The 17,489-nt window shown below is 34.9% G+C and overlaps 3 protein-coding genes across 3 annotated transcripts; 1 reads left to right on the top strand and 2 right to left on the bottom strand.

Moving 5' to 3' along the window:
- Nucleotides 1–7,571, top strand: LOC130656415 (probable tubulin polyglutamylase ttll-15). Its single transcript, XM_057459261.1, has 16 exons — nt 1–264; nt 366–527; nt 2,193–2,312; nt 2,384–2,459; nt 2,543–2,612; nt 2,933–3,016; nt 3,503–3,587; nt 4,031–4,109; nt 4,181–4,230; nt 4,603–4,661; nt 4,767–4,833; nt 5,334–5,396; nt 5,524–5,582; nt 5,772–5,868; nt 6,515–6,628; nt 6,837–7,571. Exons 1-16 carry the CDS (start codon nt 13–15, stop codon nt 6,951–6,953), a joined length of 1,554 nt encoding a protein of 517 aa, XP_057315244.1. The 5' UTR covers nt 1–12; the 3' UTR covers nt 6,954–7,571.
- On the bottom strand, nt 6,978–9,264 carry LOC130656423 (uncharacterized). The gene is made up of 2 exons (XM_057459269.1): nt 8,900–9,264; nt 6,978–8,490 (listed from the first exon to the last, which is right to left on the bottom strand). The coding sequence occupies exon 2, from the start codon at nt 8,472–8,474 to the stop codon at nt 7,770–7,772; it is 705 nt and encodes a 234-aa protein (XP_057315252.1). The 5' UTR covers nt 8,475–8,490; nt 8,900–9,264; the 3' UTR covers nt 6,978–7,769.
- A 387-nt stretch (nt 9,265–9,651) lies between these two features.
- On the bottom strand, nt 9,652–12,378 carry LOC130656422 (tubulin-folding cofactor B-like). Its single transcript, XM_057459268.1, has 6 exons — nt 11,983–12,378; nt 11,416–11,556; nt 10,889–10,988; nt 10,617–10,805; nt 10,155–10,227; nt 9,652–10,032 (listed from the first exon to the last, which is right to left on the bottom strand). Exons 1-6 carry the CDS (start codon nt 12,076–12,078, stop codon nt 9,909–9,911), a joined length of 723 nt encoding a protein of 240 aa, XP_057315251.1. The 5' UTR covers nt 12,079–12,378; the 3' UTR covers nt 9,652–9,908.
- Nucleotides 12,379–17,489: the final 5,111 nt, after the last annotated feature.

The raw sequence follows: 17,489 nt of genomic DNA, 5'->3' as shown, positions 1-17,489 counted from the left end.
CGAGAATGATGAATGATGATGATTACTTTTAGTGATATTAAAATGAGATCTTATGATCAATACCCTTATGATGACAAAAAATATGCAAAACAAAGATTTGGTTTGTCAATGTATCTGGTGATTGCTGCAGTATCATTTGGTGTGCTTTTAATTTTACTGAATATATATCAATTGTATCATATTTCTTGGCGGACATTTGGTGACTCCCCTTTTATTGCAAACAGCAGACAAAACCATAAAGCTGCTTGGATATATGCTAAAAAGGTTTTGACATGTTTTAAACGTTTTGATCTAATTTAGAATAAATTTATAGAATGTTTCTAATTATTTTTTATTTTGAACAAGAATGTGTTGAATTTATTTAGAATAACCATTTAAAGCATGTAATTCGCATATTGAAAAAAGCTGGCTACTCTGTTGTGACATCACTCGTTCCACCATCAAGATGGGATCTTATGTGGGCATATGATTTCCCATTCAGAAAAGAATTTTTAGAGACACTGACAAATTTGCAATATGATCAGAAGGTATGTGTGTGTTGCTGATCAGTGTAGGCTTTCACATTTTTCATCACTTTGTGTTCTTGCCATCAGTCACATTTTAAATTATGTATGTGAATAGTTAGGTTAAGGTGGCAGTAACCCTTTTTTAGCTGTCCAAATAGCTGAATTATTTACTCAGTGTTTTATTTATACCATACCAACACTTCTCTTCTGTATAAAAACACTTCTCTTCTGTATAAAAACCATCTCTACTTTGATACCCAAAGTTCTCTTCCGTTCAAACACTTCTCTTCCAAGTGCGAAACACTTCTCTTCCAAGTGCGAAACACTTCTCTTCCATAAGCTCGAAAATTTCCCAGACTGAATCTGGTCCTTAATATATGAATTTATCCAGATCTTGTTTATGAATAAATGGCACACCTCGGGCCCTGCACATAGGAAATTTTGGACCCAGAAAAGTTTGAATAAATTCTTACGGGGGCATATTAACGTTTCTACAAAATTAGATTTTTCGCGGGAAGAAGTTTTCAAGCTACTTCGACGGTCCCAGAAACGTAATACGAGATTGCTTGTTTTTATTTAGTTTCCACTAACTTTGAATTTTTATAATTGCAATTCGGCGAAACTAGAACGTTTTGCGGCTTACAATTAACCCTACTTTATCCGGGAATAAACATTGATTGTGATGTCTGTTGGTGCTAACAGATGTTGATTCCAACTAATCGCAAATTCATTAAGGTCCTTTCTGATCAAATCCATAAAGCAGTAGCGTACACATTCAGCAATGAGTGCATCACCAGCATCAAAAAATCCTAAAAAATAACCTCCACCAACTTGGTCTGTCTTTTGAAAGTTGTGACCAAAAAGATTTGATTCTTTGATTAGCTGTTGATGTACCAACAATCAAACTGCCAGTGCTAGCATATTCGTCATTATGCTGAGATCTTAATGCAAACTGAACAGCTTCCTAAATACAGTTTTCAGTACCATCATCAGACCTTATTCTTGTTGAAAAAATATGTCACATGGCGAGGGGACTGGTCCCGTGTAATAAACCTCACAAAAGGTTAAAACTACGGACCAATGATGTAAAATTGCGGGCCAGATTTTAGAAATCAAGTTGTAAAGAGCCACATGCAGAAAAGTGTTAAGTGCAGAAGGGAAGTGTCAAAATACTGAAGAGAAGTGTCAAAATACAGAAGAGAAGTGTTTCGTTATATAGAAGAGAAGTGTTTTTGATTTGGAAGAGAAGTGAGCCATAGGGGCCATCGTAAAGATTGTCTTAAATTTCTAAATAATGCGCCATCTTTGTTGTTATGAACGTTTCTCTTTAATAATTACGTGATTTCTTTCTCACAATTTCACTAGCACGTAGACTTAAACTATATTCAGTAGAACTAATTAATTAATTATTCATGAATTTTGTTTTAAAGAGGCATTGTTGATGCTGAATATTTTTGATGAAAGATAATAGTACCTTAGCCATAAAATCGTGACAAGTGTGTTATAACAGAAAAAATATGGATATATAGTCTGAAAATAACCTTTTGTAAATAATTATGTAAAAAAAAAATCCGATTTTTAAAAGGGTTACTGCCACCTTAATGAGAAAGAATGAAATCATATTAAGTTTCTGATGTTGTTTAAGTTGATAAAGACATATTTTCAAAACTAACCTATAAATTATAGGTAAATCATTTACCGGGAACTGCTGCGATTACATTGAAAGTCGAGTTAGCACGGACAAAACTTCGATGGATTCCTCAAGCATTTTCAATCCCAAAAGAAAAAGACCAATTTAACTTAGTGGTAAGGATTTTTACGTTATGCCTGATCTTTTTTCCATGTGGTAAACTTTAGAAGTCTGATATTTGTTGCAGGTAGAACGCAGTCCCGAAAAACTTTGGGTGCAAAAAAGTAATAACCATCGTGGTATAAAGATTGTTGAGAGTACTGGTAACAAACCCTTCGATTTTATTACAATGCTTTCTTATTAGATTTTACATTAGCTCACACCTGCATGATTTTATTATTTTTAGAGATTGATCTAAATGCTAAAGATACATTTGTTCAAGAATTTATAGAGCATCCACTCTTAATAGACAAGAAGTGAGTATGGTATTTCAAGTCTGAGTATATTTATGTGTATTAGTTTTAGAGTCAAATATGTACTTGCAAGTACTTTTTTGTGATTTTGTTGTATAATTTTTATAAATGTGATAAATTTTATGTTTTTTTTGTGAATTATGACAATAATTTTTTTTGAAAAGCTAAAACACAAAGATAGAAAAGCACTAAATTCTTTTGTTGTTGTACTTTTTCTATTTTTTTTTTCTGTTTTCTAGTAGAACATAACATAAACATAAAAAAACTACATGTGTTTTTTGCAATTTGACCAAAGATTAACATAATATGTCCTTCATCTTTAGAAAGTTTGATATTGGCATCTATGTTGTATATACCTCCGTAAATCCACTACAAGTTTATGTATACAATGATGATATATTAATAAGGTGTTGTCTTTACTTTAATGTTACTCATAATTCAGACACGATAATACAATTTCTGAATGTAGAGATTAACGTATTATTTTGAAACTTTATCAAAAAAATATTTTTTGACTAAAAAGGAATAGAGTAAATAGTATGTGAAAAATAACATTGGTTCTTCGATTCCCTCATTTACCAGTTTGTCATATTTTCAGCTTTCTGTGGGAGATCCACTGTATAGGTAGAGGGTGTAAGCAATCCACTTGGTAACTGAAGTCTTCACTTTGAATTCACAATGCTTGTTTGAAATCTTCTAAGTTCCAGCACGAATTTTAATTCCATAATTTTTTTCTCTGCAAATGCCTAAGAAAATTGAGTTACACCGTAGCTTAAAAATTTTTATTTGCAGCAAAAAAGAAAAGCTGATTCATCATCAAAACTTTAATCCTCACATTAATCTATCATAAAATAGTTCAACATTTATACTTTTATCGTTCTTCTTGTTTATAGATTTTGTCCTCATGATTACCATCCTCTTGATGCACAAGATGTTGAAAAATATGTTGTTGGCGATCGCTATGTTTCAGTAGCAGAAGTTAGTATTAGGTTGTTCGGAAATAAAAGCGTTAAGAGAATAAAAGAGTTTGATTAACATAAAGATGTAACACAAACTTCACTTTTGTGTGTGACAAAAATCAAATTTTTATATACTCAATCTTAAAAATTATTGAATACGAACGAAAACTTGTTTGTTCATGAAATAATAATATTTCACTAACCGAACGATTGGAGATGACCTTCTGGAATGTTTGGATCCATAACACAAAAAGACACTTCATAAGATGCCTTCCTCACTGATGATTATTTTGTTATTCCTTGTTGTTGTTAGAATAGCTCGGATAAAAACTAAGATTTGTAAAATGACACAAAAACGAGATCGAGAATTGTAATTTTGTGCTATTTTTGTGAAAATTTGAATTAAGAAATGGTAAAAAATACTTCAACAGCTATTATGCATTTCATATCTAAATTTTCTAGATGCCGTCACTTCAAAACAACTTTCAACATGGAAAAATGACTTTTAAAGACAGTTTATTTTCACATTTGAAAGAAATTGGTAAGAAAGTTACAATGTAGATGTCTCCTGTCAAAGTTACTTTGTATTTAAATATTTTTGCTTTCTTGCAGGTTATGATACCAACCAGATTTGGAAAGATATTCACAACTGTATAAGTGAAGTATGATAAAGGTTTTACGTTGTTTTTCGGCAAGATTTTCATTGTCTTTACTATGACATTTGCTTTAGTGAATCGATATAGAAAAACCTGTATGCAGAATTGCTATTTTGGTTAGCGCAGTTTTAATGACCATAACAAAAAACAGCTCAATTTAAGATATGAAATATTGTGTTTGGAATAACAGGAAATAAACACACCTGTACAATTATCATAATTGTTTTTGGTCTAAAAAATATTCTACTGACAACTTGTACGTCATCAATTTAAAAAAGTGCCTATATTTTACGTTTCTAATACAACGAAAATATGTTTTACGATCTGATATTACATGCAATGATGTATTCAACATTGTATGTATTTGTGTTTATTTAGATGTTCATGGCAAAAGCTGAGCAGATGGAAAAAGCCTTTTTTACGTATCATTCTAAACAGTAAGTAGTTGAACTTAAAGTCTGTTTACTCACAGGTTGTGTCAGATACCTTATTTTCAAGGTGTCAATGTGAGAAATGTATCAACAGGTATTTTTTAATTTTAGTAATTTTTTCGAGTTGGTTCGTGTTGATTTTGTACTCGATGATGCAGGGAAAGTTTGGTTAATGGAGGTATGTGGGACAGTTTGTGTTCTGCTGTGTTTTCCTTTTGGCTATGTTGTCTCGTTGCATTGCGCCCCAATCGAGCCATACCAGAGACTATAAAAGTGTGAATTGATCCTTTCTGCTTAACGTTCGCCATGAGAATTTAATTGATATCTTAGGCGGTTGTCTAGCTAAGCGATTGCTGTGCTTGCACGCCTTTTGCAGCTCAAATGGGAGCTCTAAATGCACTAGGACCCCTTCGCAGGACTCTCATTCATAACAGTTCTTTTAGGAACTGAAGAAGCTATCCTGGGTAAATAATAGTAATAATAATAATAACAAGTAACTGTTGTTGTTTTTGTTTTTCTTCGTTTTGTCACAATACTCGTTTTAGTTTATTGCTGTGGTAGTTTGTTTATGTTTGTTGTTTTCGATCGTTGTTACGTTATTGTTTGTTTTCATGGTCCACGTTATCTACCCCAGGTAGCTGTTTTGCATTCATAATAACATTTTATATTTTATTTCAGGTAAACATGTCTCCAAATCTTTCTTCTGATACACATCCACTGAATGCTGTCATGTATCAACAGGTACAAAAGCACATATATTTTTACGGTTTACGCATGCGCAGTAGAATATTACGAGAATTCCATGATTTTAAGTTAAATATTAACTGTAAATTCGTCTTTTAAAGAAATTAGATTTAATTTATTTTAGGTGGTAATGCACACGTTTGCTTTAGCAGGTGTGACCAGTCATCTGGATGATAGATATGAGTATGTATTGATTAATGAGACATTAAATAAGTATTCATAATTAATTTGCTCGACTTTGCTTCAAATTTAATACTGTTAATTTTTGAACGAAACACAGGGTACACCACAGAAGCACAGCAAAAAAATTGTTTTGTTGTTAAATCTCTAGTGAACGCTACAACCTAAAAGTGTTTATTGTCTCATTTGTAGTGTTGATATTAAAGATGTCATAGCTGGTGATCGAGACATCACTCTTCCAAATAATAACTGCAAATCTACAAAATGTGTAAACTCCTGTGCAAGCGAGGTGAGTGTAGTCGTTGTTCTCTGTAACTAAAGCACCCCTACTTTTAATTTAAAGCACCCCTACTTTTAACTTAAAGCATCCCTACTTTTAACTTAAAGCACCCCTACTTTTAACTTAAAGCACCCCTACTTTTAACTTAAAGCACCCCTACTTTTAACTTAAAGACCCCTACCTTTAACTTAAAGCACCCTACTTTTAACTTAAAGCACCCCTACTTTTAACTTTAAGCACCCCTACTTTTAACTTAAAGCACCCCTACTTTTAACTAAAAGATCTTCAATTGCATTTCCAACACTTGTATGGTTTCCTTTACCCCTGAGAGAAGGAGAAACTTAAATTTTGTGGACGGTTTCTTGAGGTATGGTGCATCGCCTCGACCCCACTAACAATTTTCAACATGTTATTCTTTAAGACTCGAAAAGTAATGGAATAGTGAAGTTTTTTTTTGTATATTGTCGGTGGACTAAGGTAACCCCCACCGGAATTTGTTTTCTCAATTAACCCAAAAAAAACATCTTACCTTCGTATATAATATGTTGATTAGCAGGTGCATGACAGTTGGCACACCGTGTTACTCTTTGTATCTTGATTGTTTTTTGTTTGTTTGTTTGTTTTTTGTTGTTTTTTATTTATCTATTTGTTTCAGGATTGCGTTCTTTGCAATCATTGTTTAACAGACGAAGTAAGAATGTATTTAAAGAAAGCGTTTCGAGAACATCAAAATAGGGGCGGATTTCAACGCGTGCTACCTGTACCTTTGGTAAGTAATTTCGCGCGCTCATCACTTTAAGGATTGAAAATTTCGCGAGAGACTTGCTGTTTTCATTTTCTCGTGCCAAAATTTCGATTGAAGAAAAATGTGGCAAAAAAACCTCAAATTTCGATCCACTTTTAAATCTTTAGAAATTTGTGGCTGCGCCTTTTTTTTAATTTTTTGTACGTGACTAATACATGTTCAAACATTTTAGAGGCCTGTCGAAGCTGATCCTATCCATGCGAACATCGAGCCTACGTCTGGTTTAAATAAAATACTAGGATTGTGGTTTAAAGCGAAATGTAAGCTGGACTCATCGTGGTGCCAGTAAAAGCAAAGAAGAAGAGAAATTAAATGCATAACTCTCCATCTGAGAGATTATATTCTACAAAATACTCATGATTTACATGCTTTTATTCCGTACAATGTGTGATAATCATACTGATATACAGGTGCATTCTGAAAAGAAAAGAACTGCGCCAACTCGTCTGCTATACTTTTGAATTTCCAAGATGGATTTTTGTGATTTTAAACCTAAACATGAATAGCTTCGCATGTCATAAAGTTTGTATGTGTGGTGTATCTCTCGTGAAATGATGTTGGCTTGAACAACCGGGATGCATCATTCTATTTCTTGTGTCAAATACGGATCTGCTCTGTAGAGATATATTTCCGTGCTCATAAGTCTGTCGTTTATACGAAAGAAATTGTGTGATACAAGTTCTTGAAAGTTTCGAATCTTTTTGCGCTATCAGAGCGACGTTTTAAGTGAGTTTGTCTGTGTGCCAGCGTTACTGTTTCGTTCTTTCATAGTAATTAGTACATAACTTCATCTTTTAATGTACAAAAAATGACAATATTTAAGTGTATATTTATAGTGAATTGTATTATTAGATGCATTTTTCATACGTTGTATTTATGTTTTGAATTTCAAGTCAAGTATTTTGTACACGTGTCTGTTCATTTTGTAGCCCTTGAGAAACATAAATTCTTGTTAGTTGCCACCAGAGCGGTCTTGTTGACGTTATGACCAAAATCAGTTCTGTTGCGACATTTTTGTTTTCCGCCGGTCGTGTTGTCAAGCAAGAAGTTATGTTCTTACTAATTAATCCTCCATATATGAATGTGATTCTTAATGATCGATATTTTACGGATCCCTCATTCCAACTACATCCTTCATTATTTTACCATGTTCGATATATTTATCAATATTCGCTTGATTCTTTGACCATTTCGAATCTTCTTTAGCATATGCTGGAGCTGAACGCGTGTAGATACCAATAGCGAATGTTATGAAATTCACAAACCATTTAAAGAAGGCTTTATGTTTATCGAGACCAACCTCTCTTGCAGACCAAAACATCAGGCGCATCCATATACGCGAGTCGTCTAACTTAAACCGCTGACCCACTTTTTCAGGTTCGCGCTTATCACACGTCCATGCCTTTTTATGGGAAACCGCTCTCATCCCGTACCTTCCTGATTCAATCCATACGTCTCCCTCACCTCCCATTTTCTCGATAAGCCAATCCCCTAAACGTTGGCCATGGTTAGCTGGACCGTCATTTTCAAACATAAACTTCGATAATGTGTCGTCTTCGTGGGCGTGAGCATAGAATCGAGTTGTCATTTGTCGAATTTTATCTCCCCCGCCAATGTCTCGAAGCAGTTTTGATGTAAAAGATGACCTAAAAACGTCATCAAATCCGTGTCTTTGCCAAGGAGTACTTTTGATACTTTGACTCTCGGGTAATGGTTCGTGTATTTTATGATGGAATGGACACAAAGTGGTTTTCTGATATGTCACTGGTTCGCTTGTATCTTCAAGTGGGCATTCCGGCCGTGTCGCCATGTGGTCAAAAAATTACCTAGACATAGCAAACGGCTGATTATATTAGATTCTTAACGAATAAAAAAGACGTTAAGAGGGCCCAATTTAATCTTTTGGCCCTGAAGATCGCAACGGATTGCATTTTAACCCAACCCGAATTATGACATCTTTTTCTAAGAGTATCACATCCAAGTTCCTAAGGCATCCCCTTTTTGAGTTTTAATCTGGTTTGAATGAGTGCATGAATTGAATTGCAAATTTTCTAAACATAAAGAAACTTTGCTGGTGGTGCATCATATTCTTAGAAAAAACGAAGCGATACAACAGTTTCCATAAAATTGAAAACAACGTAAATTCTGCAGTCTTTAGTTCAGGTTTTGTATATTACTGAAGAAGCTGAAACCTGTTCAGATGTAAGGAAACCAATACAGTGTAGACACACATACCTTGTGGTAAGTTTATGAAAACTTTTAATCGTATATTCTCCTGTTTAATTCAGAACTTTTAGTTCTGTAGGTTTTTCCTGATACATTAAAGGTACCCATTACTTCAACTTATATATACGCAGAGAAAAAATCTTTCTAGAATAACAAGTAGCCTAGAAGTTTCCGTACGAGAATATGTTAACAGTCACCCTCCATCACAGTGCCTCGTTTTAATAAGTTTATAACGATTGGTTATGTTATGTGAGCATAGATGATAGAGAGTTTAATTAGCAATAATTTTTTTCATAAAAAAACAAGACTATAAATCATAATCTGAAAGAACAATTTAAGCAAACATGCTGATTCATTGTTGATTTCGAAATACAAATTCTTTGCACACAAATGATTTTTGATAAAAGGTGCAGGTCAAATTCTTTTTAACAGCGACCTTGTTTCTAACTCCCCTCTATGTGCCATACTTGAACGAGATACTTCTTATCAGAGATATTTATGAAAATGCGCGTTTAGTGCTTTTATTAAATTCTAAATCTTCACAGAGACACTGAATAATCAATAGTAAACTTAAAATTGAAGTAAAAAGAAATTGGTATACGAAGGGAATTTTTCGAGAAACTATTAGCAAGACGAACGTAGATACTTTTATGTTTCATCCACGAGTGATTCGTCCTTTTCTCCTACTGCAATCTTTTACCTCACGATCAGATCTTCTTGCAACATCCCTTTACTTATCCGCATTTCAAACTAGCTTATGATCAGTAGATTACTTCACATATTTATTTTAACAATAATCTTATATACAAGCTGAATTCACAAGGTGAATAAAAAGTTTATGAATAACTTTCATGGGAGAATCGATATAATAAATATTGTCTTAAATCTTCTCTGCGTGAATTTGTACTAATACATTTCTCTGAACAGAATTTCAATTCGGTTTTGTCATTTTATAGTGAGACAATCTTTCTTCAAGATTATCGTTGCCATTTGGCGCGGCGTTAAACTTGGCGCTTCATTACATCTCATCGTCATCGTCAAATCCCAAATCGTCTTCAGGAAAGTCCCCGACTTCCATTTGACTTGGTCGAACAAAACCGCCATACTTCGGCAGACATGTGAAGTAACGTTTTCCTTGGACGCTAAAGCAAAAAAACATCAACATAACGAATAGGATATATGGTCGGTTCTGTGACAACAAGTTTTAGTACTAGACTCGTCAAAGATTCTCATTCCAAACACGTTATTCTTTTGCAAATCTTACCTTCCATCGTTTTTACCAAGTGGCTCATCATACTTTACACCAACCCAACAACCTGGTTTAAACTCTGTTGAACCTAAGTATAAAAATGCAAGCAAATACATGGTCAAAAAGTACTCTCAGTGCAGCACACAATTTTAAAACTCAATTTGTCATATTCCCTTGATATGGATTACTAGATTTTCTGAAATGGATTTAATTCGACAAATGGTCAGGAAAATAACATTTGAAGGTTTAATTTAGTACACGTTGACAAAAAAACGCCAAATTGCCACTACGTTAAAATTTATCTTCGGTAGATTAAAATTCGTACAGTTAGCATCAGTAATTTTAATCATTTGTCGTATCGTAGCTTATAAATTCATTTTCTGATAATTCACAATTCTCCAGACCAGCACTCTCTAAATCTCCTGATTTTCCTGTTTCTACTACGTCATTGAAAACGAAGTGACGAATTGAACTTACCTATATACATGACCACACCACGTCGCTTTGCTTGTTTTGGAACTGATGTTTCACAGCGATCTCCAACCTTAAAAGTTTTTGCTCGGTCTTCTTCACTTTTTTCTTTTTCCAATGCCAGTTCTTCCGCATTTTTAGCGTCTTCGGAAAACTTACCAAGCTTGTTTCTTTTCATAAAATTTCGAACACTATCTGGACGAAACACGCAAAATATATCACTACGGACGGCACAAATATACAAATGCATCGTAAAAGCAAATTTAAAACCATGTTACCTTGTTTTTTATCGTATTCATCTTCAGCCATTTCATATTTTTCCACTTTAGATAAATCATCAAATTCTCCAGCTACTGTGTTAGGGTTTTTGTTTATAACCTACGTTTAAATTTTTTTAGATAATAGCAGCATGTCATGGTTTGGGGGAATCCTTGTCATGTATGTGGTAGTTCAGTAAAAGAACAATTCGATTATTATATGCTTTTATAAGAAACTGATAAATAAAAAATTTCAGACTCAAAAATCTAGATTTTAAGAAACGTTTTACAAACACACTAACAAAATCTTCAACAATAAGAAACTTTTACACAGAACAAATGAGATTTTCTTTAATTTCATTTGCAGTAATTATGCAGAAGTGAGTGAAATCTGAATCTAATCTAAATCGAACATATATACACTTGTTGAAACAACAATAACAAATCTAGACATGCATATTATAAAACTAGTTGAGGATTAGCTGTAAAATGCATTGCCTGAAAAAAGCATATTTGTTAGAATGTTTAAACTACATTTTTTTACTTACATGTATTCGCCAGCTATCCAGTGGAGAATAGTATCCCAACATTTTGTCATCTACAAGCTTACTTATTAATACATTGTTTTCATTATACAATTCCAGTTCCATCCATCCTGAGGTTACACCTGTTATAAGCTCAAGTTTCCCCTGAAAGAGAAGGCACAGTCTACAGCATAAGAAATGTAAAATGTAAAATATTCAGACATAGTAGCGCAACTCATCACCATAAAAATGATGTCTTAGAATAATGGTTGATAATTATTACAGAATACACAAGGACATGGCCTCCTATATACAAGTTTAGGCAAAATCTAGCAGAATTGGTGACAATATAACAAGCCATGTTTGCTGAACTACTACTAAAAAGCAAATATATTTATAAATTGCAATCAGACTTATTTAGGACAGACGTGTGATAACATGCGCACACCCTTGCAAACACAGAAATTGATTACAGCATGCTATTAAAAGCACTACAGAATTCTAAATTTTAAATCAGATTGATTAATATAAAACATAAAAGCACACTTAAAAAACTGCTAAATTTTTACTGAAAAAGTAATGTAGCAGTACCTTCAATGCCGAGATAAGTATGTTCTTTTCAAATCTTTTCTCTGATCCAAATTGAGATATGGTGCTGGATATCTGTAAATTAACCATCTCCGCCATGATAAATGTTACTTACCTACATATATTTCATGTATATATATATACCTTTATATTTAACCAGTCAAAATAAACCGTCTTTTCAATTATAAATCGAAACAAATTTCCTATTTGAGGAATGCGCAGACATTCCAAAACCAAAGGTGCCTTTTAATTAATGCCCTATTAAATTGTTAATAATAATTATAATAACAATAACAATAATAATAACAACAACAACAACAACAACAAATATGTAGTGGCGTATCCAGAGGTTTGTTTGGGCAAACCGCTAGCGCAAAGCGCAGTTTGAAAATCAGCTGGAGGTCTGGAGGGCGCTGTAAGTCTCCTAAGCAGGTACAGGGCAGAGCCCAGTTGGCTGACAAGGTTTATATGCCAGACACGTAGTTAGAGTCAGTATCAATGCTACACGCTAACACTCCAAAGCTCTGCCGTATTTTGTTTGATTGGGATCGAACTGGCGACCCCATTTGGTACTTTGCTACAGGGAGCCTGATATCCTGAATGGCGAGCGCAATACTAAACCAGTCTGTGTAATCCAATCAACTGTGAGGGAGTGCACACCCATGCAAGCTAATAAAACTGCCAGAACATGGGAGAGCTTAGACCACCGAGAGACACAGTTTCTCCTTACAGACAAACAACAGTAGTCCTTTGTCTCTTATATATAAAATAATTGCAATATTTTAAGGCATAAGCATGCCGAAAAGAAGTTATTCAGGGTTAATGTGATTTCTTATACGTCGTTAAATGATTACAGTAAAGGTTTTTTCTTTTATGGATTAAATAAGAAAACCTTTTCAACCACTTTTCAATAATTTGGTCGCCCAAATACTGGCATCTAAAACCCTCTGGATACGCCACTGGCATGCCCAAAAAAATCGCTTTACTTTTAGGCAGCAATTACTGATAGCCCACTAGGCAGATCAAAAACAACGTTTGTCAACCGAGAAACGAAAATAAAATAGGCAACACAATATCTTTTTTAAATTGTTAAAGTTTTATAAAACTATCAGTTAATAAAAAATAAGTTCAGATGTGATGATTATGTCAACATAATGGTAATATCAATAGAGCAAATCCAGATGTTGTAAGTTAAACGTTAAAGAAAACCTGGAATTTATACCTGTTGAGAGGCTTGACTTTTGATATATATAGCATCCAGTACCCTTGTGTCAATAGAAGCCCAATAAATATCCAAATAAAAGATAGTAGGCCAGTGTAAGGGGTGGTCACAGAGCATGGACACTAGTGTTCTTATTGTCCCAGACTTAAAGGTGCTGCCCAGGACTCTTGCAGATCCAGGCTCTCAGATTGCCTCGCCTACCTTAGCTGTCATAGTCAATAAATAGGAGCAGCTAAAGTCAACTAGTTCCCCCTATCATTCATTGTTGACAGTTTGGTTTGCCTAACCCCACCCCTTTTCAATATTTTTTTTTATGTATATCAATCACTTCATTCAATGTCTACAACTGTTATCATACTAATCACTCCTACAACCAACCAAAACCTATGTATCAATTCAAAAATTGGGCCATCATTTGAGATCACACAAACACCTACAAAATATTTTCCTCAGAGGTTCTTCTAGGAGGAACAACGATCAACAACGTTAGTCAATCAACAACGCTGGACAATCTACAACACCAGATGGATAGATCGATTGGCATCAAAGGTGCAGGCTTGCTTATACCAGTGCTCTTGCCTCAAGGTTTCTTGGTGATCCAATTTGGCCGCTCGTGGTTAGCAAAGTTTTTTGTCTAGAGGTAGAAGCACTAATGACACTTGTTGGTGAGGATGTCGGGCTTCCTTTGACAGCCAAATGTTTCCCTAACAAAGAAGTTGTGCAATAGCAGGTAGTAGGCAATTTCACAGGAGTCACTGAGGTGTAGATATTTTCAAGAGATTCGATGAAATGTAGGCAATTATACGAGAGGTGCTGAGATGTAGGCATTTCCACAAGATTTGCCAAGATGTAGGTGATTCCACAACAGTCACCAACACGTAGGCGTTTCCATGAGAATTGCTGAGAGGGTTGCATTACCATGAGAGACGTGGATGTTTCCACAAGACACCACAGGTAAGTTAGCGTTTCCACGAGAGACGCAGGTGTATCCACAAGAGACACCTCAGGTCAGCTAGCCCTTCCATGAAAAACGCACGTTTCCATGAGATATGTCTGAAGGGTAAAGTTGGAAACACACGCATCTGGTTTAGGGTTCCCCAATACCGAACCTGACACCCCCCCCTTCCCCCAAACTCAAGCGTAGTTAACATACAACAAGAGAAATATATTTCTATATATGGCATATTGTTATTTTTGTTGTAGCTTCACAACAATAGCAATTACTCCAGATTTTCTTTTACAAAGAATATTTAATATATTCTGCAAAACAACTTTTAGAATTTCGAGAATAAAAATTTCCCTACATTATATCAAAATAAAATTTGACAAGAAACCGCAGTCCAGGTAAAATCACACATACAGATAGCCAAAGGAGGCTCAGCATGATTTTTCTTACCACTGGAAAATAGGAATAGTTTGAATTTTTGATATCATCTAAGAAAGCTTAAGTTAATTAGGAAAAATATATATTAGCAAAAATTTCTTGAAAAAATTACTTCTCATGGAAATTAATTTCCTTAAATACTAAGGTATAGAGGTTTGAAGTTGGTTGATCAAGTAATGAAATTTATTGAAAGAGTGATTGATAAGTTACTTAGAGAAAGAATTGATATAGATAAGATGCAATTTAGTTTTGTTCCAGGGCGTGGCACTACAGATGCAATATTTTTACTCATACAGCTCCAGGAAAACTATTTAGGAAAGAGAAAGAATCTCTATTTTGCCTTTGTAGATTTAGAGAAAGCTGTTGATAGGGTGCCACGTAAAGTTATTTGGTGGGCTTTGAGAAAATTAGGTGTGGATGAGTGGCTAGTTACGATGGTACAGTCTATGTACAGCAATGCTAGAAGACGTGTCAAGATTAACGATTCACTTAGTGACGAATTTAGTGTAAATGTTGGTGTACATGAGGGTTCTGTACTTAGTCCTTTGTTGTTTGTTCTATTCTTAGAAGCGCTGTCGATGGAGTTCAGAAAAGGTTGTCCATGGTAGTTATTGTATTCAGATGATTTGGTTCTCATAGCAGAGTCGATGGAAGAATTAGTTGAAACATTTGAGAAGTGAAAGAAAGGATTAGTAGCATTGCAGCCAAGTGTGACCTTGTAGTTGGAAAGTGGCCTTGTGGAGTTTGCAGGAAAGGGGTTGGTAGTAACTCAATTTTTTGTCAGACTTGCAAGCATTGGGTACATAAGAAGTGCATTAGTATTGGTGGAAGGTTAAGAGCTGACATTCAGTTTGTATGCAAGCGTTGCAAGGGTGAGATTATAGAGAATGAAGTATTTCCAGCTTCAATGATGTACAACAGTGGCTCGTTAGAGATAGTTGAGAACTTCTGTTACTTGTGATATGTTGGGCAGTGAAGGGGGTGTTGGAAGAAGTGTTACTTGCACGATAGGTTCTGCTTGGAAAAAGTTCAGAGAGTTACTTCCTTTGTTGACTAGCAGAGTCTTGTCAATTGAGTTAAAAGGTAGGTTGTATGAGGCCTGTGTAAGAAGTGTTATGTTGTACGGTAGTGGGACATGGGCAGTGAAGCAGGAAGATCTTGACCGTTTAGAAAGGAATGATATGAGAATGGTTAGGTGGATGTGTAACGCCAATCTGAGAGACTGAAAGAGTTCAGATGAGCTAAGAAGCAGGCTACGTATCCGTAGAATTAAAGATGTTATCCAGATAAGAAGATTGAATTGGCTGGGGCATTTGGAAAGAATGGAGAGGGATAATTGGGTAAGAAAGTGTAGAGACTTGATAGTTCCTGGGGCGAAGCCCAGAGGCAGACCGAGAAAGACTTGGCAGGAGGTTATAAGGACAGACTTGATACAGAGGAAGTTGAGTTTAGATCTAACACAGTCTAGATCAGATTGGAAGAGGGTCATTAATATGGGGTATATTAATGACCCTCCAGCCCATGCTAGCATGGAAAACGGACGTTAAGCCGAGAATGATGATGATGATGATGAACCCATGCTGGCATGGAAAAAGGACATTAAGCCGAGAATGATGATGATGACTGACCTAAATTTTAACGCAAAAAATGAATGCTGGGGGAAGGGGGTGGCTAATGTTTTAGCCTAGTTAACTTAGCTTTCTTCAGGGATATGTAATTCAGTTTCTCTCAAACAAAAGTTTAGATGTAAAAAATGTCACACTAAAATTTAAATTTCCCTCACAGCAAACCCTAATAAAAATCAAACAATAAGCACAAAGTTGGCTTGGACACATGTTACCTCCCCAAATTATACATTAATTTTAACTAATTAAAGCCATTCCCTAGCTTCCTAAAACAACAGATTTCTTGGTATTGACCATGTGAGTAAAGAACAATAGAATTAATCAATCAAAAAGGGTGGTCAGAATTCTGACTTCAGAAAAATTGGTTAAGACCCAGTGAAACTCCATCGCAACTTATTTTGCGATCAGAGGAGGTAAACATCACACTTTTATAAGAGTTTATTAAGGAGAAAACACGTTTTTTTGTGATAACTTTTCTTGCCGCGTTTTGTTTTTAATAAAAAGTACACATAAGTTGTATCTTATTATTATTAACATTTCCTGAAAATTTCAAAGAAATTGATACAACAGAAGTTAAAAAACTGGAGAAAACACGCTTTCGTCTCTAACAACGTCTCATAAAAACACGATTTTTACCTCCTTTTTTCCAATATTGTAAAACGATGGAGAGCATGTACAATTGAATTATCGTAAAGGTGTATTGGGTCTGCGTAGCTGAAAATGAGCATTAAATACTCTAGGACTCTCCATCTAAGCCATGGCCCCTCCTGGAAATAATAGACAGGGTATATCCCTCGATATTAGTGAGGCTAGCCATGTAAAATATGCACATCTATCTAGCTATCTATCTATCTATCTTTAGAAGGAGGATGAATTGTGTCCTACCAAACAGTCTTTTTCGTCCCTGGAGCTCTTTGAGATTAAAATCTCAGAAGTAGGTTTATCTGGGGTCGACAATGCCCAACAGTATAAAACCTGAGCCGTCTAGGTCTTGTCCTAGACACCAAACCCAACCTCGAATTATTGTTGACTTATTAAAAACAGAAGGGTCTTTTCAAAAACGCTCCGCGCTACCATCCTCAATGTGATCCGTGTTTACCTCGCGTTTTAGCCGATTTGACTCGCTTGTCCGTATCTCATTGGTAGTGTGTCTGCAAATTAATGGTTGGTAAAGCAAGCTCCATTAAGCAGATTCGCAAATGTTAGCATCTGCTCTGCCTTCTGCTCCAGCCATATTTATTTTATGACCAAAGGTAAGGTAAACTCGAATTTATTGTTT

This window comes from Hydractinia symbiolongicarpus, chromosome 9 (assembly GCF_029227915.1).
Source record: "Hydractinia symbiolongicarpus strain clone_291-10 chromosome 9, HSymV2.1, whole genome shotgun sequence".
Classification (NCBI taxonomy): Eukaryota; Metazoa; Cnidaria; class Hydrozoa; order Anthoathecata; family Hydractiniidae; genus Hydractinia; species Hydractinia symbiolongicarpus.
This window is presented reverse-complemented; position numbering and strand designations above follow the sequence as displayed.